This window comes from Setaria italica, chromosome III, assembly GCF_000263155.2.
Source record: "Setaria italica strain Yugu1 chromosome III, Setaria_italica_v2.0, whole genome shotgun sequence".
Classification (NCBI taxonomy): Eukaryota; Viridiplantae; Streptophyta; class Magnoliopsida; order Poales; family Poaceae; genus Setaria; species Setaria italica.
This window is the reverse complement of record NC_028452.1, coordinates 50,426,441-50,452,244: the sequence shown is the minus strand read 5'-3', so window position 1 is coordinate 50,452,244 and position 25,804 is coordinate 50,426,441. Positions and strand designations below refer to the sequence as shown.

General features: G+C 47.0%; 2 protein-coding genes across 4 annotated transcripts; both read left to right on the top strand.

Annotated features, from left to right (window-relative positions):
- The first annotated feature begins 670 nt into the window (after positions 1-670).
- Positions 671-3,122, top strand: LOC101754453 (protein NRT1/ PTR FAMILY 2.11). The gene is made up of 2 exons (XM_004963275.3): positions 671-937; positions 1,044-3,122. The coding sequence occupies exons 1-2, from the start codon at positions 772-774 to the stop codon at positions 2,669-2,671; spliced, it is 1,794 nt and encodes a 597-aa protein (XP_004963332.1). The 5' UTR covers positions 671-771; the 3' UTR covers positions 2,672-3,122.
- Positions 3,123-9,473: 6,351 nt separating this feature from the next.
- On the top strand, positions 9,474-15,861 carry LOC105913924 (disease resistance protein RGA2-like). Of its 3 annotated transcripts, XR_002677031.1 has the most exons (5): positions 9,474-10,327; positions 10,987-14,273; positions 15,231-15,313; positions 15,395-15,462; positions 15,629-15,861. XR_002677031.1 is itself a non-coding variant. In XM_022825354.1 (4 exons), the coding sequence occupies exons 1-3, from the start codon at positions 9,531-9,533 to the stop codon at positions 15,278-15,280; spliced, it is 4,134 nt and encodes a 1,377-aa protein (XP_022681089.1). In that variant the 5' UTR covers positions 9,474-9,530; the 3' UTR covers positions 15,281-15,313; positions 15,629-15,861. The 3 variants fall into 3 exon arrangements, 2 of the variants coding, with proteins under 2 accessions (XP_022681089.1, XP_022681088.1); XM_022825354.1 differs by lacking the exon at positions 15,395-15,462; XM_022825353.1 differs by lacking the exon at positions 15,629-15,861 and having other exon boundaries at positions 15,395-15,607.
- The last annotated feature ends 9,943 nt before the right edge of the window (positions 15,862-25,804 follow it).

The following is a 25,804-nucleotide window of genomic DNA, read 5'->3' as shown; positions in this document are numbered from 1 at the left end:
GGGACCCCTCTAGTACCGATTGTGCAGTACCGGTTGCACAACCGGTACTAGATGGGGGTTACGAACCGGTAGTAGACGTCAGTTTTCGAGTAGTGAAGATTCTATTGAGTTACTGTATAGAGATTGGGATGTGCCCCGCGTGATAAACGTGTACACATCCAGTAGATACACGTGTGCGTTACTATTATGCATGTGGTGGGAGGTAGAGAGACAGATGCATACCTGTTGCTCTAATTTCTACCGCGTACTGTACGTATATTTAATAATTTGGACGTACTCCCTCCATCCTTCTGTAATACAAGGCATCCAAGCATTCAAAATTTATCCTTAAATACAATGCATATTTGATGATTGTCATTTAATTTTTTTTCTATAACTAACAAGATAAGAGTGCTTGATTGGTGGATTATTACTTAAAAATAAGTTACTTGTTATCTGCAACTATAACAACTACTGTTAACTCAGTGGTGCATAATATGTTCTAAAATCTTTAGGATGGGGACGGAGTGGGCACGATTGTTAGCCGACACGGAGTTGCTAGCTCGCTACACACCAAGCAAGCCTTGGTGGTATCTTCTCTTCCCCAGCTGCATCCCGGCAAGGCTCTGCCTGCTTTCGCGCGTCGGCTTGTCTTGGTTCGTACGTCGTCTATAAAGACCGCCTCCTCAATTCCTACCACACAATCATCCCAGCAGCAGCAGATCGGATAGCCTCTCCTCTCGTCTTCAATCCTGAGCCAAGCAAGAATTAATTGAGGGCAGGGCAGATATTATGATGGACAAAGCCGCCACCGGCGATAAGCCGGAGGACGAGCACAAGGCGTACGCCTTTGCCGTCGTCGCGGATGGCGATAACATGAAGAAGAGGCACCTCTCCGACGACGACGACGGTGCCGCCGGCGACTACCGGGGATGGAAGTCCATGCCCTACGTCATAGGTCCGTCGTCGTCCTCTGCCCCTTGAGCTCGCTAATCGCTCGATCATGTTGCTTGCATTGCATTGCATTGCATGGCTAATCACATGTCGATGTGTTGTGTGCACAGGGAACGAGACATGCGAGAAGCTTGGCACCATCGGCACCACGGCCAACCTGCTCGTCTACCTCACCACCGTCTACGGCATGAAGAGCGCCAGCGCCGCCACGCTGCTCAGCCTCTGGGACGGCACCGTCAACCTCGCCCCTATCCTCGGCGCCTTTCTCAGCGACTCCTACCTCGGCCGCTACACCACCATCGGCCTCGCCTCCATCGCCTCCTTCGTCGGCATGATCCTCCTCACCCTCACCGCCGCCGTCCCCTCCCTCCACCCGCACGGCATGGGGCCCTCCGCGACACAGATGGCCGTGCTCCTCGTCTCCTTCGGGCTGCTTGCCGTGGGAGCCGGCGGAATCAGGCCCTGCAACCTCGCCTTCGGCGCCGACCAGTTCGACCCGCGAACGCCGGCCGGACGAAGAGGAATCACCAGCTTCTTCAACTGGTACTACTTCACCTTCACCATCGCCATGATGATCTCCGCCACGTTCATCATCTACCTCCAGAGCAGCGTCAGCTGGGCGCTCGGCCTCGCCGTCCCGGCCACGCTCATGGGCCTCTCCTGCGCGCTCTTCTTCATGGGCACGCCCCTCTACGTCCGCGTCCGCCCCGAGGGCAGCCCCTTCACCAGCTTCGCGCAGGTCCTCGTCGCCGCCGCCCGCAAGCGCCGCCTCCCGGCGCCCGCGTCCCTCGGCGAGCTCTTCGACCCGCCGCACCGGAGCAACCTCATCACCAAGATCGCCTACACGGACCAGTTCGTCTGCCTCGACAAGGCCGCCGTACTCACCCCCGAGGACGAGCTCGCGGCGGACGGTTCCACGGCAGCGAACCCGTGGCGGCTGTGCACGCTGCAGCAGGTGGAGGAGGTCAAGTGCCTGGCCAGGCTGATCCCGGTGTGGTCGTCGGGGATCGTCTACTACATCGTGCTCACCAACCTGAGCAAGTACAACGTGCTCCAGGCCATGCAGACGGACCGGCACCTCGGCCGGTCGGGTTTCCAGATCCCCGCCGGCTCCTTCGTCGTGTTCAACATGCTGGCGCTCACGGTGTGGCTCCCCGTGTATGACCGGCTTCTCGTGCCGGCACTACAGCGGGTGACCAAGCGCGAGGGCGGCATCACTCAGTTTCAGCGGATCGGCACCGGCATCGTCATGTCCATCGCCACAATGCTCGTGGCGGCGGCGGCGGAATGGCACCGGCGCAGGGTCGGGGACTCGACGTCGTGTTTCGTGCTGGTGCCGCAGCAGGTGCTGGCGGGGGTGTCGGAGGCGTTCGCGGTGATCGGGCAGGTGGATTTCTACTACAAGCAATTCCCGGAGAACATGCGGAGCGTCGCCGGCGCCGTGCTCTCGCTGGGATTCGCCATCGCCAGCTACGCCAGCGGGCTCATGGTGACGGTGGTGAATCAGAGGACGGGTGGGCGCGACGGCCGGCCGGACTGGCTGGCGCAGGACCTCAACCAGGGGCGATTGGACCTCTACTACCTGCTTATCGCGGCCATGGCAGCGGTGAACCTCGTGTACTTCGTGGCGTGCGCGCGCTGGTACAGGTTCAAGAAGTCGGACGCCGGCATCGCCGTCGTCGTGCTGCAGGGAAACAATGACGGCCTCAAGGTTAAGGCTGCAGCTCCTCCCGTATGAAGGCTTCCACACCTTAATAAAGATATGGAATAGTTGCCATCGATTTAACGTCTGAATTTGGGAGAAGAAAACAAGCAAGAACAGAGCAAGCTTTGAGGATGGTAGTACAATGGACAGGTAGAGCAGTCCTGGGAATCGCCAAGTGCTATGGTCGCTGCTTCATCTTTTGCAACTCGTGCTGCCAATTGTTCGCGCCATACCAAAGTTTCTGATGATCGGAGCCACAGTGATTAAATCAGAGATTCTGCAAGTCAACAGCATGCACTATGTGTGATTCTTTAGGTTCTCGTGCTCCTGTCCTGTCAAAGTAGGGTGTTTCCAGGGACCCGGATTGCTCTGCTTCTGCTGTCATGTGATGTGAGTGCATCAATTCGCACTGCGTTTCACAGAAATGTTCAAAGCACTCCCTCAAAAAGAAGTTAATAGCAGCACAAAACACTTTATTGCCAAATTAATAAGTTTAAAATCTTTTAAAGTTACAACGGAAAATAAACATCAACAGAAGAGCCTAGGATCGCTACTTGCACCTGAAATGTCAAATTGCTATGGTCGGAGGACTGGCAGTCCAAGGGCCCGCAGGGTTTCAGAGCTTCTTCCGTGGCTCTAGCTGGAGCTCATAGTTTGGTTAAAAATAGTTCCACCCTTAAAGCATTAGAGTAGTCGGAGCTATTTTATATGGAGAAGTTGAAAAAAAATGGCTCCTCCAGCTCCTCATATTAGGAGGAAAGAAGGTCTAAATTACGAGTTTCCATCCGGTTGACCCACTCCACGTGCATCCGGCATCCCCTCCTTCTCCGCTCTTAATAAAAAAATATTTTTTACATAAAAATTTATGCGACAAAAAGATCGTAGAAAAATATTTGCATGCAAAAGTTTGTGAACAGATTTCCGTGAAACAAAACTAGAAGAAAAGGTTTTTGAAAACAAACATTTGGGGAAAGAGTTTTGAAAAAGATATAGAAAAATTTTAGGAAAGATGTTCTGAAAACAAAAAATTGTGAACAAAGTTTAGAGAAAAAGATTCAAGAAAAATCTAGAAGCAAAATTTTAGACAAAAACTTTTGGAAAAAACGAAAAAGAAAATTGGCCTGACGGCGGTGGGAGGCAAGCTCGCCTCTGCGCTCCCAGCGGGGGAGCTTGCCACGGCGGTCCGCGCGCTACCGCCCCTGGCAGGAGAGCACACCCGGCCTAGCGACGCCGCTCCCCGCGGGGGAGCTCGCCGCGGAGGCTCGCACGCCGCCGGCGGGAATGCTCGGTCCATCCTAGCGCCGCTGCTGCCTGTGGGGAGCTCGCCCCCAGGGAACGAGCGCCGCCACTGCCAGTGGGGGGCTGAAGCTCGCCATGGGCCGGAAGTCGGGGCAGCTTGCTTGCCCCGCGCACCCCCACCCGCCTCCAAGCAGCCGCGACACGCACCTCGCCTACGAGAGGAAAGAGAATGAAAGAGAAGAAAATGGAGGAGGCAAAGTCGCAGATGATAAGGTTGTCGTGGGGCCGTGCACATGAGGGATGAGCGTGTCGAGATATAAAATGGACCGGTAGCCGGCGAGCTTACAACCATCCGCAGAATTAGGAATGGGCAACACTTTCAAAAATAGTTTTTTTCCCTTGAACAAGTCGCAATAGATTTGCTGTGCACATTTATTTGAAGAGGTAAAAGGAAAAAGAATGATTATTACTCAATCACATTCAGTTAAATTATGCGGACAGTAGCGCCTGGCATAGCATACTTCCAGTTTTAAAACTTCATAAACTAATGCAAAGTTAGATATATTCAGTGTTTTGAGTCGTACAATGTCTAAATCTCTTATGCGAGCTCGAAAACAAGAGATTGCAGAGCAACACCGATGTTGCAGATTTATCTATGATCGAATTCGCATATATTTTGCACATTGAAAATTGAATGTTGGATTTAATGGGCATCATACAGAATCAAGACGTTCGCTGAGGGCCTTGATCTGGGCAATGGTGTACTCCACACCTTGCAGGACCTCGCGCCTGGTGCTCTCGACCGTGTCCACGAACGGAGCAGTACCGGTGCTCTCGACCTCGTCGCCTGTGAAGGAGCTGAGCATGGAGACGACGTTGCCCAGCTCAGCCCGCGCCTGGTCCACAGATGCGCGACAACTGATCGACGGCCCTGCTATATCTCCGACTCCGATCCTGCTGCTTCAGTGAATATAATCGATCATCAGATGAACACTAAAGTATGTCGATCAGTATGCATGTCTGAACAGTATTGGCATTGTCTGGAATTCTAATCACCACAAACAACGGCAGCAGCCCAGGCGCAGGTGCCTGCGGCGGCCCTCATCACCCTCCCCAAGCAACACCAACGGCAGCGACCCGCCCACGCCCCCGGCGTGCCCGTCATCTTGGACAGCAATACAGCATAGCCGACCTGGTGGATCCGGAGTCCAATTTCGATGAAGGCCCGATTTCTTGGTGCTCGTCATCTGGCGGTGGACTTTTGTAGCAGGGGTGCAACCAACAGGTGAAGGCCCGATGGAACCAACAGTTTCCCAACCCAAAACAGACACCATCAATTTCGATGCCGATTCCCCCATCCAAATATCAAACTATTTTTTTCCATTTGTTCAAGTTTTTTAATTGGATTGGATTCACTTTGGATGGGAACGCACAGCACAGCCAGCCTTGCAGCAGGTTCACACTGTTTTTTACGTCTTCCATCGCAGCGCAGCCTCGGTCGTCGTCGTCTCGTCTGCATGTGCAGGATTGTTTGTTTAGCAGTTAGCAGATATCCAAGCAATTAGGGTTAGAAATTAGGGCCGTACAAAAATCTGACTTAAATCCCAAAAATTGAGTTACCTGGCTTAAGTCAAATGTGGCCGTACAAAAATCTGACTTGTGTTCACAATTTCAGGCTGGCAAAGTGGGGTGGTACTTCATGGAAGTCAACATGAATTTTGTGAGTTGTATAATCTTTTATTCGGCCAACCAAATAGAAACAACATAACAACGGTATTAGTTTCGGTTTTAAAAATATCGAATTTGAAGGGAATTTTGCTACCCTCTTGGAAAACTGGTGTAAGATTATGCTAGGGAATCGCTGAGTGCTAAGTTTCAGTTTTGATGGGGGCATTGGGCTGACCAGGTTTTGATGGGCCAACCGCCGCCCCACACCACGGAGGTGTGGAGGCCCAGTTCAATTGTTTTTACCTTGCTTTCCACTTAAAATATTCTTTTCCAACGATTTTTTAGACTTTCCGACACCATTTTAGGGGCGATAGAGTTGTTGGTACGGTGCACGGCACCCCATGGTTCCGTTTAACTTTAAATCCTGGTACCCATATTTAGTTGGGAAGATTCGACCTGAACATTTTGCGGGTTGGGTCGGGTCAGGCTCAAATTGAGCTAAAAAAGCTCCGTCCGAACCAAAAAATTGTGCCCACGAAAGTCTCATGGACTTTATCGGACTGAGTTTTTAGGTTGGGCTGGAGCTGACCTGATTTTTTTCGAACTTAGTTTTTTTACCACGCTTGGCCCGACAGCTAGCTGGGCGGGCCAAAACCTACTGGGCTCGGGCCGTGCTCGAAATGCTTAGGGGAATATACAATAATTTACCGGATTGTCTCCACTAATAAAAATTGTATACTCCTATACGTCGGTACTTATGTTGTACGTAGAAGAGAAAGGTGCTGACATTGTGTTGGCGATCTTGGCACAGGATGACAATGTATTAGAACTAGTTTGTGATACCATCCATGCTTTTATGGGTCCGAACTGTATCACCAGCCAACAATTAACCGTACGTATACAAAATTCTGAATAATAAATTAGTTCATATGTATATTGTTCAAAACTCAATCCATTTGCTTATATTTTAAAAACCAATCCATATGTATATACTTAGAAAAATAGATTAAATATTTCAATTCATTTGCTTATACTTCAAAAACCAATCTATGTATATATATTTATATATATTTAGAAAAAATAGATTAAGTCTTATACTTCAAAAACCAATCCATGTGTATATACTTAGAAAATTTAGATTAAGTATTTCAATTCGTTTGCTTGTACTTCAAAAACCAATCCATGTGTATATACTTAGAAACATTAGATTAAGTATTTCAATTCGTTTGCTTATACTTCAAAAACCAATCCATGTGTATATACTTAGAAAAATTATATTAAGTATTTCAATTCATTTGCTTGTACTTTAAAAACCAATCCATGTGTATATACTTTATAGAAAAATTAAGTATTTCAATTCATTTGCTTATACTTCAAAAACCAATCCATGTGTATATACTTAAAAAAAATTAAATTAAGTATTTTAATTCATTTGCTTATCCTTCAAAAAAGTTTCAATTGTTCAAAAAATTTAGATTAAATATTTATAATTCATTTGCCAATGATACAGATAATGACTAGGAAGGATAAACTCCTCGAGACCGAAGTTTTCAGGGGAATACAAGAACAACTATGTGGATTTCTTCTGGATGAGATCACAAATCTTGCGGGGGAGTTTCATAATGACGGATCAAATCTGATGCACCATGAGGAGTCGGGTTTGGAATAATAAATACGATATGTGTATGCACAATATGTATGTATGTATGAAGTACAAGCAATATATATATATATATATATATATATATATATATTAGTATCTCAAATGTTATATTAAAGATAAATAGAACTTTTATTGTAACTAGTATACGTAAAGAAAACAAATACGAAATACGAATATAGAATAAAGAAACATAAAAGAAAATAAGGAAAGGAGGAAAAAAATAATTAGTAACAGTTGTAACCAACCGGTACTAATGAAGCCGCCCCATGTGTGGTGTGGCAGGCTCTTTAGTACCGATTATTTCAATCGGTATTTAAAGGACCCTCTCTAGTACCGAATTATTAGTACCGGTTGTATAACTCGGATAGTGCAAGTGTTCAGTTTTTGGGTGGTCGAGCCTCGAGGTCGGCTCAAGTGGCTTGATTTGTTATTGTGATGATATCGTATACTGGGATTTAGAACTTCAAGACAAGATGCCTCGCTGGCATGCTTTTAACGTGATTCTCCCCTCGTTTGGAATAACAAGGTGTATTTTATTTTATTAGGACAAGCATTTGACCAATGAATACTCTATCAAAACGATTTTAATGTGACACAAAATATAATTATAAGTGTTTTGTAATATGGGTAATCTAATAAAATCAAGTTTGTGCTCAAAAAATATATATAGTCGACTTGTCGATCAGTGTCTCCATGTTATCTTGTCAGTTGGCTCTGAACGTCCAAAAAGAATGCTAATTGGTGAGCTGCTGAGGTCAATTATAACCTGCAAGATCCATTGATACGTTAGCGCAATCACTAAACTGTTTTGACTAGGTAAAAGGGTTTAATTTATCTGGTTTTAAGAGATGTCAGATGCGTGTTGTCTAGTATTCGAGCTCAAGGTTTTTCTTAGATCCTGTTTGGAGAGGGTGCGCTAAACTTTAGCACCCCACTTTTTAGCACCTTTTAGCACTTGGACTCCCAAACAGGGGTGCTAAAAGGGGTGTGCTAAAGTTTAGCACCCCCATTTTCTTTAGCACACCCAAGGGGTGCTAAAAGGTGCTAATGGGTGCTAAAAGTGGTCCCAAGCTTATTTTTTCCCCTGCTGCCCCCCTCTCTCTCCTCTCCACTTTTCCCCAAGCCAGTCATAAATGAGGGCAATGTAGTCATTTCTCACCCAATATGCTAAACTTTAACACTGTATCCAAACAACCCCAAGTGCTAAACTTTAGCACCTTCATTTGAAGGTGCTAAAGTTTAGCACTGTGCTAAAGTTTAGCATTGTGTATCCAAACGGGACCTTACTCATCCCTTCCTTCCTCCTCAAGGTTTTTCTCACATGGCGCCCGAACCCTCTTAGGCCCCCTTTGGAACTTAGGATTCATGTAGAAATTTTGTAGGATTTGAATCCTATAGGAATTTTTCCTATGTGTCCCTTTGGAACAAAGGATTGGCCAACCTTTTAATCCCTCAAAATTCCTATGAAATGGCTCAGTCCATAAGAATTTTGGAGAAAATCTAACATGAGGTCTAACCTCTTGGAAACTTTTCTTTGTGTCTATCTCTCTCTTCTCATTTGTTTGTTTTTCCTACGTTGCATCTAAATACACGATTGCAAACTTTCCTACATTCTCAATACCTACGGGATTGCAAATGTCATGTAACTTCATTCATAGGTTTTTCATTCCTATATTTTGAGATTTCTTTCCAAAGAGGTCTTTAGTTTTCTGTTTTATTTGTTATCATGACTGATAGTACGTGACAATAACCGTGCAACACCTTCGATGTTGAGGTACGTGACAAGGCGACACATGCATGTGCCAGCTCATTGGCTCGCCCTAATCAGGCACTACCGTCCACAGAAGTGGCGCCAGAAGTCTGACAACGCAACACCGTTGTTAGTACTGCCATGGGACCTAGCGGCACGGGCGTGAACCCTCGTGGTCATTGTAGAATGCACATGGAAAGCCGTGATGATATTATTTTGTATTACGGCTTTCGATGCAACCAATAAAAATATATATAGTCGACTCGTCGATCGGTTATCTCGTCAGCTGGCTCTGAACGTCCAAAAAAAATGCCAATTGGTGAGCTGCTCCATGAGCGGAAAGCAGGTCGATTTGTCAACTTCAGATCTAGCAGCTAAAACAATTATTTTAGGCGAGCGCCATTTTGTATTACGGCTTTCGATGCAACCAATAAATGAAGCGCCCCAAGAAGGTCAGTGCTTGGCGTTGGTCTCCATTTACCTCCAAAGCGCTTCGGCAGACCATCCTCTTCTCCACTCCAAAGTGTTCTGTCATTTCTCAGCGTGTGTTCTCGTGAGCTCTGACTGCTCCAATGGCCGAGCTTGTGGGCAGCATGGTGGTCGGGTCACTGCTGTCCCTGGTGAAGGAGAAGGCGTCCAGCTACCTCCTGGACCAGTACAAGGTGATGGAGGGCATGGAGGAGCAGCACAAGAAGCTCAAGGTCATGCTGCCGGCCATCCTGGAAAGGATCACTGACGCAGAGAAGCAGGCAACCTCCAGAGAAGCAATCAGACCCTGGCTTCAGAAGCTTAAGGTGGCGGCATACGAGGCCATCCAAGTCTTCGATGAATTCAACTATGAGGCCCTCCGTCGTCAAGCCAAGAAAGAGGGGCGCTACATCAAGCTCGGGATGAGCAACCGCATCATGTTCCGTTATAGGATGGGCAACAAGCTTCGCAAGATTGTGCGCGATATTGAGGCCCTTGTCAAGCAGATGCGCGACTTTCGGTTCGACAAACAGCCACAAGCGCAGGTTCAGATAAATTATCTGCGTGAGAATGACTCCACCATGGTTGACCCAGAGATTGTCGGCAGATCCAGAGATGAAGAGAAGCAAAAGATTGTTAGAATGTTGGTCAAAGAACAAGCTAACAATAAGGATCCGATGGTCGTTCCCATTGTTGGAATGGGTGGATTGGGCAAGACCACCCTAGCTCAGCTCATCTATAATGACCCTGAAGTGAGGAAGCATTTCCACCAACTACTGAAGTGGGTCTGCGTGTCAGATGATTTCGATGTTTGTAACCTTGCCAACAAGATTTGCAAGGCTACTGAGAGCAACCTGGAGAATGCCTTGCAGAACCTTCAGAGAGAACTCGCTGGAAAGAGATACTTTTAGAATTTAATTTGATGTTGATTCACTCATCTCAAACACGCACACTGGTTTTTTCCTTACACACGCTCAAAATATGTGCATTGCCCTTGAGAATAACACGTAATTGAAAAGGACAAGTAAAGCACATGCAAACTACATACATAAAATTCAACTTCAAACTTAGATCCGCATACACTTTTAATTGCTAGTGCTAGTGAACTTCGTACACTTGAAGAAACTATGAAAAATGTACACACACATAATGTCAAGTCGTACACACAGAAGGCAACATCCAACATTTTTTTTAATTAAGGAAAAACATCCGGTCTTGAACATTCACGTGTGAATAGAAAATTTTAGGATCATTTGATCGAAAATTTAAGGTGAATAGATCTTCAAAAGGTCAGCAGGAAAAAAATATTTCATCTTTTTCTGCTCCCTCGACTCACACTAAGGAGCTGCAAAAGCTAACGACGCCTCTTGTTTTGAGGCTCCAGCATTGAAATCAAGAAGACAACAACGCCTCACTACTGGCAAGTTGCCCTCTGGATATGCACGGAACTTGCACATCTCACATACCATTTACGCTTCCTCTGGCGGCATTCACGTAACTTAAGAAAAAGACGTACTTACTCAAATAGAAACGCACTAATGGCATGATTATTTGTAATAGGTACCTTCTTGTATTGGATGACGTCTGGAATAAGGATGATAACAAGTGGAACAAGCTGAATGCCTGTCTTAAACATGGTGATGTTGGTAGCGCCATACTAACGACAACCCGTGATAAAGAAATAGCTCAACTCATGGGTACAGTTGAAGAACATGGCATTGCACGTTTGGACAATAAATTCATCAAGGAAATTATTGAGGCTAAAGCATTCATTTCGCAAGAGAGAAAACCAGCTGATTTAGCTGGCTTGGTTGATGACGTTGTTGAGAGATGTGCCGGGTCTCCATTGGCAGCGAAGGCACTAGGATCTGTACTACATGGCAAGACAAACACAGAAGAATGGAAGGCTGTGCTTAGCAAAAGCATCGCCCATAACAAGGACGATAAAATCCTGCCTATTCTCAAGCTCAGTTACGATGACCTGCCATCACACATGAAGCAGTGCTTCGCTTTCTGTGCTGTGTTTCCTAAGGACCATGAGATTAACGTGGAAATGCTGATCCAACTATGGATGGCAAATGACTTTATTCTTGAACAAAAAGATGTTCGTCATGAAACAATTGGTAAACAGATTTTCAGTGAGCTGGTCTCAAGGTCATTCTTTCAAGATGTGCAGCAAGTCATAGGGGAAAGATATGATTCCGTGTATTGGTATTTCTCTACAAGTACATGTAAAATCCATGATCTTATGCACGATGTGGCACTATCTGTCATGGGCAAAGAAGTTGCTACCACAACTGAGAAGCCAAAGCAAAGTGATGAGTTTCTTCAGAACACTTGTCGTCATATATTGTTATCATGTGAGAAGCCAGAGGCCGTTTTGAATGATTCTCTGAATATAAGGTCTCCAGCTATGCAAACACTACTATGTGGTCATCCCATAGAAAGTTCCCTGCAGCATCTTGCAAAATACAGCTCTCTGCGTGCATTGGAACTTTGTCTGCATAAGAACACAATCCTACTGAAACCAAAGCAGCTACATCTCTTGAGGTATCTTGATATCTCGTTTAGTGATATAGTGGCACTTCCGGAAGATATCAGCATTTTGTACAATCTGCAAACGCTGAATGTTGCGCACTGTGACGAACTTGGCCGGCTTCCAAAGGGAATAAAGTACATGACTGCCCTCCGTCACCTCTACACTCACGGATGTGAGGAGTTGAAGCGCATGCCACCAGAGGTTGGACATCTCACTTCCCTGCAAACACTTACAAATTTTGTAGTGGGTACAGGCCCTGATTGCAGTAGTATTGCAGAGCTGCAGCATTTAAACAACCTTGGTGGTCCACTACTGCTTAGTCAACTCGAAAATGTGACAAAAGCAGCAGATGCAAAACAGGCCAATCTTGGAAATAAAAAGGAGCTCAGGGAATTGTCATTAACGTGGACAGGTAGTGAGGAGGAGAAACAACATTGTCATAAGGTGCTGGAGGGTCTCGAAGCTCCTCCTGGACTAGAGGCTCTGAGGATAGAGCATTACCAAGGAACCAGTTTCCCAACGTGGATGGGTACGCTGACAAAAATGGTGGAGCTTCATCTTTTTGACTGTAACAAGTCCAATAAGCTTCCTCCACTTGGGAGTGTACCAGCTCTACAAGTTCTTCGCTTGGAAAGATTGAAAAATCTGGAAAGCTTGTGCAGTGGTGGTACATTCTTTCACTTTCCTAATCTGAAGGAGCTTACGCTGGACGAACTGCCGGAATTTGATAGATGGTGTGAAGTAAACTGGGTCCAAGGAGAACAGATAATGTTTCCTCAACTTGAGAAGTTGTTTATTACAAATTGTGGAAAGATTACAGCATTACCAGGGCCAGCACTTCTCGGAGGGCCTGAGCTCGGAGCAGCACCGAAGGTGCTAAAATCAGAAGACTTGGAGCTTGGGACAACATTGTGTGGTGGAGATTATGGAAAGGCACGATCATCCTTTCCAGCACTGAAGGTACTTAAATTGTGTCGGTTGGACAACTTTCAGAGCTGGGAGGCAACGGAAGCAGATCAAGGAAATACAATATTTCCAAATCTTGAAGAGTTATCAATCGAAAAGTGCCCCGAACTGGCAGCATTACCATCAGCTACATCTCAGGGAGTATCATTTGACCATAGTGATGTTACAGCATGGTTAGCATTTCCAAACTTAAAGAGGCTCCGGTTATTTTACTTAGATAGTTTTAAGAGCTTGGGGATGACGGAAGCGACTCATGGTGAACAGCAGAGATTCCCTGACCTTGAGACTGTGTGTGTTTACAAATGTCCGAAGTTGACAACTCTACTGGGGGTGATAGAAGCACCAAAGCTTGGTGCATTACAAATAAATGGCAGCCAACTGACAGCAATAATAGTGCCTACAATTATTAACTCATTGTCCAAACTGGCGTTATCAGTCGAAGACACAGAAACTACTTTACCAACTGTGCATAGGGCCTTCGAGCTGGTGGACGCCAATAAATCCCCTCTGACACGTCTGGAGCTAAGAGGCTGCAACTTTCTGTTCCCCTCAAGTCCACTGGCACTATGGACATGTTTTGTCCAGCTCCAACGTTTGACAATCAAGATCATCCATGCGCTTGTCTACTGGCCGGAAAAAGAGTTCCAGAGCTTGGTATCCTTGAGGCACCTTTCCATTTGGAACTGCAGTGGTCTGATTGGGTACGCGAAAGCTGCTCCTGGCCAACCAATATCAGAAAGGAGCCAAGTTCTGCCCCGTCTCGATTCTCTATACATACAGGATTGTGAAAGTCTGGTAGAGGTCTTCAACGTCCCCGCATCTCTCAAGACGATGGATTTGCGCGGCTGCCCTAAGCTTAAGTCCATATTCGGAGAGCAACAGGACGAGCCAACATTCAATCAAGGGCCCAGCGCTGTACCGAAGCTGTCATCATCGGCCCACGATCACTTACTACTTCCATGTCTTGAATATCTAAGAATATACAGGTGCGAAAGCTTGTCAGAGGTTCTCAACCTTCCCCCATCCCTCAGGAATATAGATATTTGTGAGTGTGGCAAACTCCAACTCCTATCAGGCCAGCTGGATGGACTCCGAAAACTAGATATTTGGGTATGCCCAGAGTTGAGATCACTGGAATCTTGCTTGGGAGAGTTTTCAACCCTGGAACGCCTCAGACTTCGTGAATGCAAAAGCCTGGCATCCTTGCCCGATGGGCCACAAGCATACTCATCTCTCCGTGATCTTTTCATTAAATCATGTCCAGGTATACAGTCGCTTCCTTCATCCCTGAAGAAGAGACTGGACGACCTCATTTATAAATATTTGGATGCTCGTCACGAAGGTACCCACCAAACTCATTTGTCGTTTCACCATCAAATGCATAAATCTGCTCATGCTTTCTAGAAATATATATACCAGTCGCCTTAAAGCATCCCTGCAGTAGTTTGAATGACGTGGTGTGATTATTTTTACATTAGAGAAAGGTGCAGCACACGACCACAGAATTTTGGTGCCTTGGTATAATCATGTCAAGTTGTATTACTTAATTATCCATTTCGAATTTCTAAATAGATATGACTACTAAAGAAGCTGCTTAACGAGACTGATATGTAAGGCAAAATAGATTATCTTTGGTCCTCCACTTCTGTCTTCAGTTCATCTTTATTCTGTGAACTGCTACTAGTATTTGCGTCTATAGACTATAGCTAGGTGTGAACTGTGCCCAGAAATTATTGACAAGGAATAGTGGAAAGAACTCAGCAATCACTAAAAAAGCATGAAGAGTGTCCCACAAAGTTACTTTTTCATGCAGTTGTCATGGTGGTTTGCTGGTTTCAGCACTTGCACAATACGAAATTTAAAAAATCCAAGTGATCCCTCCACACTTGGACAATTAAGAACACGACTATAGATTGTTTTCAATTTGCATTGAACTGATATTTTTCTATTTCCCTAATATTACACCTCGAATATAGATGCCAAGTTGCCAATGCAACGAAGGTTTTTACTTGTCAATTTAATTGAATTTTGCTGTCTAAAGGACAGAATGTGGACTAAATAAAAGGTCCCAGGAGCCTACTGTGTGGTACCTTTCTTTTAATGTTTTTTGCTAACTTCACGCCTTTGGATGAACAAAATGTACTATTTCTGTTTTTTATTTCAGAAAGAACTGGAGTTTTTCTCTTTGCAATTCGGTAGTTGTATATTTTAATATGCATACTCGAATCTGCTTGACGTACACGTTTTTCATGTTATACTTTAGATTTCTATGATAAATCCTAACATCAGCGATTACCAGGTGCCAAGTTATTGAAACCAAAGACATGGAAATATGCCATTCATTTGTAGAAATCAGTGAGCTGTCAAAACATGAAGTACCAGGTTAGTAGCATAAAAAGTTTGGGTTTTTATTAGAATCATTTCAATTAATCTAGTGTTGATTCCATATCCTGTCTATTGTAGGGACATGTTTGCCTCATTTACTATAATATGGAAATGCTATTTTCCTTCTATGTTGATCGTTGATCAAGGTCTGAGTTGCCATACAGGCTCTGATGCAAGTTGTTAAAGGCAGTATAAATTCTGTACCAGACATTTATTTATATTTGATTATCATGAGAGATGTATTACTATTTTATTTTTTGCATCAAATGGATGTGGAGGCTGGGATATTAATACTTTCTCCCATTAATACAGCTACATCATGGCAGTTATCTCCATGTGATTGGAAGAGAGTTCTGCATTTTGCATACCAACTGCAACTATGATGTTTATAACTGAGCCTGGAGAGATATTATGCCATTTCTGTGACCATTCTGTTCTGTTATGTCCATTTCACATGTTCAAAACAAAATTTTCCCTTAAGTGACTATTCTATTGAATTGATATTTTACTTTTTCAGATAATACTGATATTTTTAACTTGCTTTACTTTCCCTTACCATGATTGGAAGTTGAAGACCATGCCTAAATTTCAAATGTGCCTTCCTTTTAGTGCATTACTTCTTTGGTGACCAATTAATGTTTTGACTAGTTGCTACTGATCAATTATTCATACCTGCCAAAGGACCAATAACTTCGTGGTGCAGCCAATTAAATTGTTACTGATTTCATGCTATCAACATGGAAAAAGATAGTCAGTTTGACACCCAGCCACAATCAAACAATAACTTAGTAGTTTGAAATGGTTATCGCAATTGCGATGCTTTGTGCAGAGAAGATGACTCTTTGAGGTTAAAGAAGATTCTACAAATACCCAGCAAGCTTCAGGAATGAATTATTTCAAGCTGGTGGCATAAGAGTGCACACGGCGGATGCAGCAACAGAGGACAACTCTGCTCCCCGCCCCCAGGCGCGCCGCCGAAATGCCTCGGCACCACCGCCTCCGACACGGCAAGGGCAGCGGGCGCCACAAGCTGATGAACCTGCACAAGCAAAAGCCAGAACTGAGGCGTTCATTGCGTCGGTCCGACTGGCACTACAAGCTCCCCTTGCTGCGGCGCCCCCTAAGCCCACCGCTCCTCCTCCGGCACAGACGCCAAGACGGAGTACAAGGCTGGCAACTAACGCGCTAAACTCTGCGATCCGTCCATCCAAGAAGGGGGAACTTCTGACCATGAAAAAACTCGGCATCTTAACCCAAGAGCACCAAACTACCTCAGCAGCTGACAAAGATTTCAACAAATTCTTGACCACGACAATGAAGCCGTGCCATTTTGCGGCATTCAGGGACATCTTCCCGGCGGCCAATAACCTCTCGACATGGAGCGGCAGCAGCACGTTCGCCTGAGATTTCCGAGTACCTCGTGTGTGAGTTGTTGGGTCAGAGGTTTACAAGCTTCGCTTATCTGCCATCTAATGGCGCAAGTGGGGGCATCCTCCTCGCTTGCAGAGGGCCGGAGCTAACCTGCTCATTGTTGCACACCGGCTGCTACTCTGTCTCAGCGACCATTTCCTCGGGAGAGCACGACTTGTGGTGTTTTACTGCAGTTTACGGCCCACAGCCGGAGGCCGATAAACTAGAATTCCTCAACGAGCTTCGCACCATACAGAACATCGTCAGTCCTCACTGGATGATTGCAGGCGATTTTAATCTTCTCCTGGCCGCTTCAGACAAGAATTCGAGCACCATTAACAGTGTAAATCTCGGCCGCTTCAGGAGGTTCGTGGACGACATGCAGCTCATTGACGTGCATCTTCACGGCCGTCGCTATACTTGGAGCAATGAGAGATCAAACCCCACCTTGGCTAAGCTGGACAGAGTGCTGGTTTCTGTCGATTGGGAAATGAAGTTCCCTTTGGCCTTCCTTCAGACGCTCTCCTCTGATATTTCAGACCATTGCCCCCTACTGCTAACCACCAACTCAAACTTTTCGGTCAAAAGACGCTTCCATTTTTAGATTTGGTGGCTCAAGTTGCCTGGCTACTTGGAAACTGTCGCACAGGGTTGGGTGTGCCCATCGCACATCTCTGATCCTTTCACAAAACTTGACATGAAGCTTAAAAACACTGCTAGAAAGCTTCAGAGCTGGAGGGGGATGCAAACACAAGACTTTTCCATTTGCAATGTGGCCACAGGGCCAGAAAGTAATTTATTGCAAGGCTTGAGCATGAGGGAGGTGTGGCAATCTCACATGAGGAAAAAGAGCAGGTTTTGTTCAGCCACTTGTCTGCTATTTTGGGCACTGCTATGCAAAGAGTTGAGATAGTGAATTTATCTGTGTTGGGTTTCACGGCGAGAAACTAAAGCCACCTGGAGGTTCCTTTCATCGAAGAGGAAATTTGGAATGCAATCTGGAATCTTCCAAATGAAAAAGTGCCCGGCCCAGATGGCTTCATCGCTGAGTTCTATAAGACAGCCTGGTCAATCATCAAAACTGATGTGCTGGCGGCCTTTGATGCATTCTATAGGAACATAGTGGCACAACTGCATAAACTCAATGGAGCCTTGATCACCTTATTGCCCAAGAGGCAGGATGCCAAAATACGAGGAGATTATAGACCAATCAGTCTCATCCACAGTTTCGGGAAGCTCCTGGCAAAGCTGTTATCAAACAGATTAGCACCTGAACTCAGCGCTTTGATAGATGTCAACCAGAGTGCTTTCATTAAGCAGAGATCTATCCATGACAATTTTAAATTCGTTGAATAGGCCGCTAGAACCTTACATAGGAAAAAGAAGCCTACACTATTGATCAAACTTGATATCTCCAAAGCCTTTGACAGTGTCTGCTGGCCTTTCCTGTTGCAGCTGTTGCAAGCCATGGGGTTTGGTTTAAAGTGGAGAAATTGGATAGCAACCCTGGTTTCCCCAGGTACAACAAGAATATTGCTCAATGGTTCTCCAGGGCCGGTGATTCATAATGCAATATGGAGGCTTAAGACAAGGGGATCCCTTGTCCCCAATGCTCTTCATTCTCACAATGGAGGTGCTCCACAGGCTCCTGAGGAAAGCAGTGCAGAATGGTGTCCTCAAACCTCCGACTGATTCTGCAATACATCATCAGTGCTCCATTTATGCGGATGATGTAGTGTTGTTTGCTGCCCCTGAGGTTCAGGACATCACAACCATAAGAGAAATTCTTAACTTCTTCGGCAGCACATCAGGTTTACACACCAATCTGCAGAAGAGCTTAATAGCTCCCATAGCTTGCAATGCTGAGCAAGTTCAGAACATCCAGGGCATCTTGCCAGCTCAGATCGCTGTGTTCCCCATCCAATACTTAGGATTGCCCCTATCAGTTACCAGGCTCAAGAAGTCGCACTTTCAGTCCTTAATTGACAAAGTTGCAGCAAGTATTCCGACATGGAAGGCTCCGTTGATGAACAAAGCAGGCAGGCTCACCACTGTAAAAGCAGTTGTGCCTAAAAAACATTCCAGATTTTATTTGGAGGAAAAACACATAGATAAAAATTGACGCAAGCATACAACACATGTAAACAGTCAGCATATTGACTAGAATAAGGTGTTGCAGGGACATTACTCAATAATTCCGCATAGAACGTAGTCGAACGTGTTGTAGGTGTTGCAGAGTCACCAAGCGGTCGCGTGTAGACGCTGCCCAAAAACCTGATTGCTGCCCCGTGCAGGAGTCTCGCGGCAGTGGTTTTGGAGATCCCGCTTCCCTTCAAGTCCGGTGCACGCCGAGTTCGAAGGTCAACGAGGCGCAGCGAGTGGGAATGCAAGCGTGTGACAGCCTCCATTCCATCAGGACGTCTCCTGGTGTTATAGACTCAATACAGCATAAGTTTCCCCCATCAAACAGCCTCATAAATTAGTAGTCACAAGTCACAAGTCACAAGTCACGCGATTTTTTACGCGAAAATGTGCGTGCGTGTAGCAACAGGCTCCTCTCTCTCTCACTTGCACCTTTTTTTGCATAAAGAGAAGACTCCCATATTTAAGCAAAGTAACCTCTCCTTGAATTACCAATATGGGACTAAAGGTTGTGCATGCTTTGGAATTTTGAGATTGAGCCATGTATGGGCCAAAATCCAACAGGAACATCAAAGGAGAGTATTCAGTGAAATCGGCATATCGTTTCTTCTTCGGAACTGCCGTCAGATTCGTTGCAGCTAAGCTGATTTGGAAAGCATGGGCTCCTCTCAAAATTAAGTTCTTCATGTGGTTGGCTATCAAGAACAGGTTGTGAACGGCAGCGAGGAGGCAAAAACGTGGACTGCAAGACCAGGCTGATTGTGTGCTTTGTGATCAAGAGTTAGAGACGGCAAATCACCTGCTATCCAGATGCTCCTACACTCTCCAGGTGTGGCAACATATCAGCGCTTCAATGAACTTGCTGAATATTGCTCCAACACAGAATCAGTCCCTCCTTGACTGGTGGCTGCAAAAAAGGGAAGGATTCAATGCCTGCAACCGAGCGTTCGGCCGCTCGCAGGCAAAGAGTGTGGAGCGCCTAGTCTAGGAGATCACAACTGAAGGGGAGCTCTAGTGCGCGGCAGGCGCCAAACACCTGGCAGCACTTGGCTGGCCAGGGACAGCAGGGTTGCCTATCTCATAGAGGATCTACTCTTCTCTATCCATTCGTTGTAAGAGTTTCATGTAATAGCTGTTAATGTAAGCTTAAACCAAATGCGTGCACCCGGCAGGCCCATGTTGTATGTCTTTTTTCTGCTTAGTATAAAGATGCGCAGCTCTCCTGCGTGTTCACGAAAAAAATGAATACATACTTGTATGAGCATTGCATTGTAAAATGTACCAAAGTGCAGTCACTGCCTTCTTCTCACAAACAAACAATACTCGATAAACACATAAAGTCATTCGCTCATGATGCTGTTCAACAAAAAACAAAGCTTTGAACACATTCATACAAAGGTAAAGTCGAACAAACCAAACCACTTAGAAAACATGATAAAATCCAGAATTGGACCGAACTAATTGCTGACATGACTTGATAGTAGATGACATAAATATGGATGAGGACGTGTTGACGCTTTTTTGGGCCAACACACAAACGCACACGATCGTGCGGCGTGCGGAGGGGCTCGCGGTAGCACCTCGACGCAGGCCGGTCTAACCGGTTATAGGGACTGGTCCGACCGGTTGTTGGGCAGGTCAACGGTAGACCTTCGAACGTTCACCCGGGAAGGATCCCGTCGGGGGCAGACGCACACAGGGTTGCTCTACGATCGGCAGGCCACCTAGAGCGGCTTCAAACCTCATCGAGACGAAGGAAGAACAGCAAGTGGTAGATTGGAGAAGCTAGGGCAAAAGAATAAAGGAAAAAAAATGATAAATAATAGATTGGTTTATGTCGACTGGGTTGGATGTCCTCAACCGGTTGAATCCCTGAGGGAAGGTCTTCCCCACGTAGAAGTCGAAATCCTAATACAAATCATGCTAAATTACAACTCCTACTCGGATTACATAGAGCCAGACTGGTCAGACCGGCCTGGGCAACCGGTGTGACCGGTCTGCTCGGGTGCAGATTTTGCGAAGATTGTATCTCCCTCATCCGAACTCCAAATCGGACGTTTTATATATGAATCTTGATCTACTCGACAAGATCTACGCAATGGTAGAGTCCAATCTTCATTTGGAGCACTTTGATCCAACCAGTCTGACTGGTGGGTTCAACCGGTCTGACTTGTCTGCACAGGGTGCTGATCTTCCCAAGGGCATAACTCTCTCATCCGAAGTCCAAATCGAACATTCCATATATGCATTTATATCGTCTCAATGAGAGCTGCACCATGGTGAAGTACAATTTGCATTTTGAGAACTTTCACCAAACCGGTCTGACCGGTTGGAAGACCGGTCTGAACAGGCCTGACCAGATTTTCCAAGTCCTACCACTTTTGGGCTCCAACATGACGTGTCTACAGTAATTTAATAATACTAACAACTAGAATCAAAGGCTACATATCAACCGCAAAATCATAAGCAAGGCACGCTCTATGTTTCCATTTGGGCTTATTCTATAGCAAATCTATGTAAACTACTTAAGTATTCCCAGCAAGCTGAGTAGCAGGATCCAGCTTTCTCTGCTCCTAAATTTTGCTGAGCTTAATACCCTTACCCTTGGGGAGACTCACCCATGGTTTGTTCCCCTTGCCAATTGTGAGCACATTGCCCAAATAGGTGGCAAAGGCATGTGTTAGAATGTGTCTAATTGGGCCCAGCCCAACTAGGCCCATGCGCATGGCTCCCCCCGACAGGCACTTGTTGCGCCAGATCAGGAGCCAGCCACCAGGGCTTTCTTGTCCCTTGCCTATATATGTGTACGTGCTATGCACCTCCATAATCAATCTACAATTTTCTAGCCATATTTGCTTTCATGGTATCACGAGTCCGGGTTCCTACCCCGATTTAGCTTCCGCTTTTCTAGCACATGCCATCACTATGGCTGGCTCCACGTCCCCTGTCATCGATCCAGTCGCTACATCGCCCGCGGCAGAGGAGCAGCACCTCGCCGAGGAGGCCTAGCGGCAGGCTGCCCGCACTGCCACCCTCGTCCGCGCTGTCCAGGCTAAGCAGCTGGCGGCTACCGCGGCTCAGGAACGCGACACCGCTGATGCCCGCCTCCACGACGCCCTGGCCCTTGCTGTCGAGGAGCGCGCCCCGCTGAGGCCGCTGATCCGCCACCCAGCATTCACCCTGACAACGATGATGATGACCACAAGAACCATATCGTCCCCTTCGTCCATGATGCCATGCTGCTCCACGAGGTCGCTGCCGTCCTGAACCTGCACGCCCAGCTTGTTGCACTTCAGAACATCTGCAGCCTCGTCCCGATCATCCTCGATGTCGCCTCCACCAACTACGCCTGCTGGCGCGAGCAATTTCTGCTCACCGTCGAGAAGTTCTCCCTCGACGCCCACGTGCTTCAGGACAGTCCTCTCGACGGTCACCCTGACTAGGCGCGGATGGATTGCGTCGTTCGGTCTTGGATCTATGGCACCCTCTCCAACGACCTTGCCGACACCGTGATGACGCCCGGCGCCACTACTCGCTCCGTCTGGCTTGCCGTCGAGTCTCAGTTCCTCTGCAACCACGACACACGCGCCCTCCTCCTTGACGCCCAGTTTCGTACCTTCGTCTAGGGTGATCTATCCATCACTAACTACTGCCGCCGTCTGAAGGCCATGGATGATGCCGACGAGCTCGACGAGCCTGTCACTTACCGGTCCCTCATCCTCAACGTCATCCGCGGCCTCAACTCCAAGTACGCCGCCATTGTTCTTCACCTTCATCGTGCTCGCCCGTTCTCGATGTTCCTGGAGGCTCGGAATGATCTGCTGTTCGAGGAACTCACCTTCGCGTAGCCGTCCTCGGAGCCCTCCACCGCTCTTCTCGCTGCTGCCCCGGGCGCCTCCACATCAGCCCGACCGCCCCAGGCCTCACAGCAGCCCCATTCCGGGGGCGGCTCCTCCAAGACTCGTCACAACAAACACAACTCCGGTAGGTGCAACTCCAAGGGTGGCAACTCCGGCAGCGGTAGTAGCGGCGTCGGTGTCAGCCAGCGCCCCTCCAGCGGCGCCAAGCAAGGCGCCCCCCGGGCCCCTCCGACGTCACTCCCTAGCCCTCCTTCCAGAACCTGTGGACCGGGGCCATCCAGATGTGGCCCAGTACATGCCCTCCGCAGCCCGGGGCGCCCCACGCCATGCTAGCCCAGTTCTCCATGCCACGCCAGCCCAGCAGGCGGAGCTCCAGGCACTCCAAGCAGCCCAGTTCCAGGCCGCCCAGCTGTAGGCTGCCCAATTGCAGGCGGCCCAGGCGCAGGCTCAGGCATACTAGGCCGCCTAGGAATAGGCTCTACAGCAGGTGCTGTACCAGCTCTCCATCGCCGGCACCGCCGCCAGCACACCGTCATGGGATTAGCAATCCCTCGCCTCCACCTTCAGCACTATGACGCTAAACCAGCCGCAGCAGCACGAGTGGTACTTCGATTCAGGTGCTACCTCCCACATGACCTCCGATGCTCGTTCCCTCTTGCATAATTTCACCCAGCGGTACCCTTTTCCATCAGCTATTGTTGTCGGTGACAGTTCTTTACTTCTTGTCACCTCCACTAGCGCAGATGTTCATCCGGGTCCTTAACATCTTAATAATGTTCTTATTTTACCCAACCTTATTAAGAATCTTATTTCCATTCGCCAATTTACCATCGATAACAATTGCTCAGTTGAATTTGACCCATCTGGTTGTTCTGTGAAGGATCTTCGATCCAGGAACGTGATTGTCAGGTGCAATAGTTTGGGTCCGCTATACCCCCTACACCTCCCTGCTGCTGCTACTCTTACTGCTGGCGTCACCTCCACGGTCTGGCACCATCGCCTCGGCCATCCTGGGCAGGAAGCCCTCGCCCGTCTTGCACTAATTTTACCTTCATGTAATAAAGACATTAGCTCGTCTCTCTATCATGCATGTCAGCTCGGACGACACACTCGTCTTCCCTTCCGGGTGTCCTCCTCTTGAGCTTCCAGGAATTTTGATCTTATTCATTGTGATCTCTGGACATCACCTATTCCTAGCATCTCAGATTTTAAATATTATTTAATTGTTCTCAATGCTTGCTCTCACTTTTCTAGAACTTTTCCTCTAAGGCTAAAATCTGACACATTTGATACTCTTGCTAATTTCTTTTCCTACGTGCTTACACAGTTCGGCGCCATCATTAAGGCCGTCTAGTGCGAGAACGGTCATGAGTTTGACAACTCCAGCGCTCGCACGTTCTTCCTCTCCCGTGGCGTCCACTTCTGGTGGTATGCTCTGATGCTGATTGGGTTGGCTATCCTAACACACGCAAATCCACTTTCGATTATGTGGTCTTCCTCGGCGACAACCTGATTTCTTGGTCCTCAAAGCGTCAGCCCACCGTCTCGCCGAAGCTGAGTACCGTGCTGTGGCCAATGCCGTCGCCGAAGCTACCTGGCTGTGCCAGCTACTTCAAGAGCTCCATGCCCCACTTCACCGCACCTTCTTGGTCTATTGCGACAACATCAGCGCGGTCTACATGTCCTCCAACCTGGTTCAGCATCAGCACACCAAACATATCGAGATCGATCTTCACTTCATTCAGGAGCTCGTCGCTGTGGGTGACGTTCGTGTACTACATGTTCCCACATCGTCCCAGTACGCCGATGTCTTCACCAAGGGTTGTCATCTTCTATTTTTAAAGAATTTAGATCTAGTCTAAATGTTCGTGGCACCAGCGATTAGACTGTGGGGGCGTGTTAGAATGTGTGTAATTGGGCCCTAGCCCGGCTAGGCCCATGCGCATGGCTCCCCCTGGTAGGCGCCTGTTGCGCCAGATCAAGAGCTAGCCGCCAGGGTTTTCTTGTAGAATAGACAAGGTTCCTAACCCTTGGACCCTTGCCTATATATATGTACGTGCTATGCACCTCCGTAATCAATATACAATTTCCTAGCCATATTTGCTTTCAGCGAGGCCCAAGGCATCCTCCACATGGAGGATCTCATAATTGCCCTTGTGCTTCTCCCTATTCTTTTATCATAGCAACCTGACCAGTTTCCTCCCTCTAGTGACCGTGACAACATTACCCACATCAAACTTGATGAAAATCAACAATCTTACCTGTCTCCGGATCAATTTTGATTGTGTCATTCACTCATTTGCCTTTGGCCTGTTTATTTCTGCAGGACCGTGCAGTGTGGCAGCAGGGATGACGCCCGGGTGCGCGGAGCCCCGGTGGTGGGATCGACGACAGGTGGCTTTGCGTTTCGTGCGGCTGTACAATTCTATAAATACAAAAGTCTCTCTACATGTACAATTTGATCACTACACAAAATATCTCTACACTACCTGATCACTACAATACACCAAAGCGACAACACCTATCGTTCTGGTAGGTGAAGTTGCAACCAAGTGTTAGGTGAAGATAGAATAATTAGCTGAAAAAAATCAGTTTTACAACAGGCATCAAAGGGGAAGAGCAATATCATTTCAGTCAATAGTATAAACAATATGCTTTACAATAAGTATTTTATAATACAGGTAATCTAATAAAATCAAGTTTGTGTTCAAAAAATATATATAGTCGAGTTGTCCATCCATGTCTTCATGTTATCTTGTTAGTTGGCTCTGAACAAGTTGGCTCTGAACGTCCAAAAAGAATGCCAATTGGTGAGCTGCTGAGGTCAATTATAACATGCTAGACCTATTGGTACGTCAATGTGAGATGCCGGTGGGCTAGTACCTTGGTGATGAGCGATTGACAACACGGTGTGCGTGTGACGTGTCTCTTGGCAGGTGTGGTTGCAGGTGACAGGTGGAGACGAGGTACATGCGGCGACGAGTGAAGAACGGGGATAGGATGCCATGCCGACGAACCGTGGGACGGTGAAGGGTGGATCAAGGCTCGCGTTCGAGGGACAGGCGATCGTGCGGTG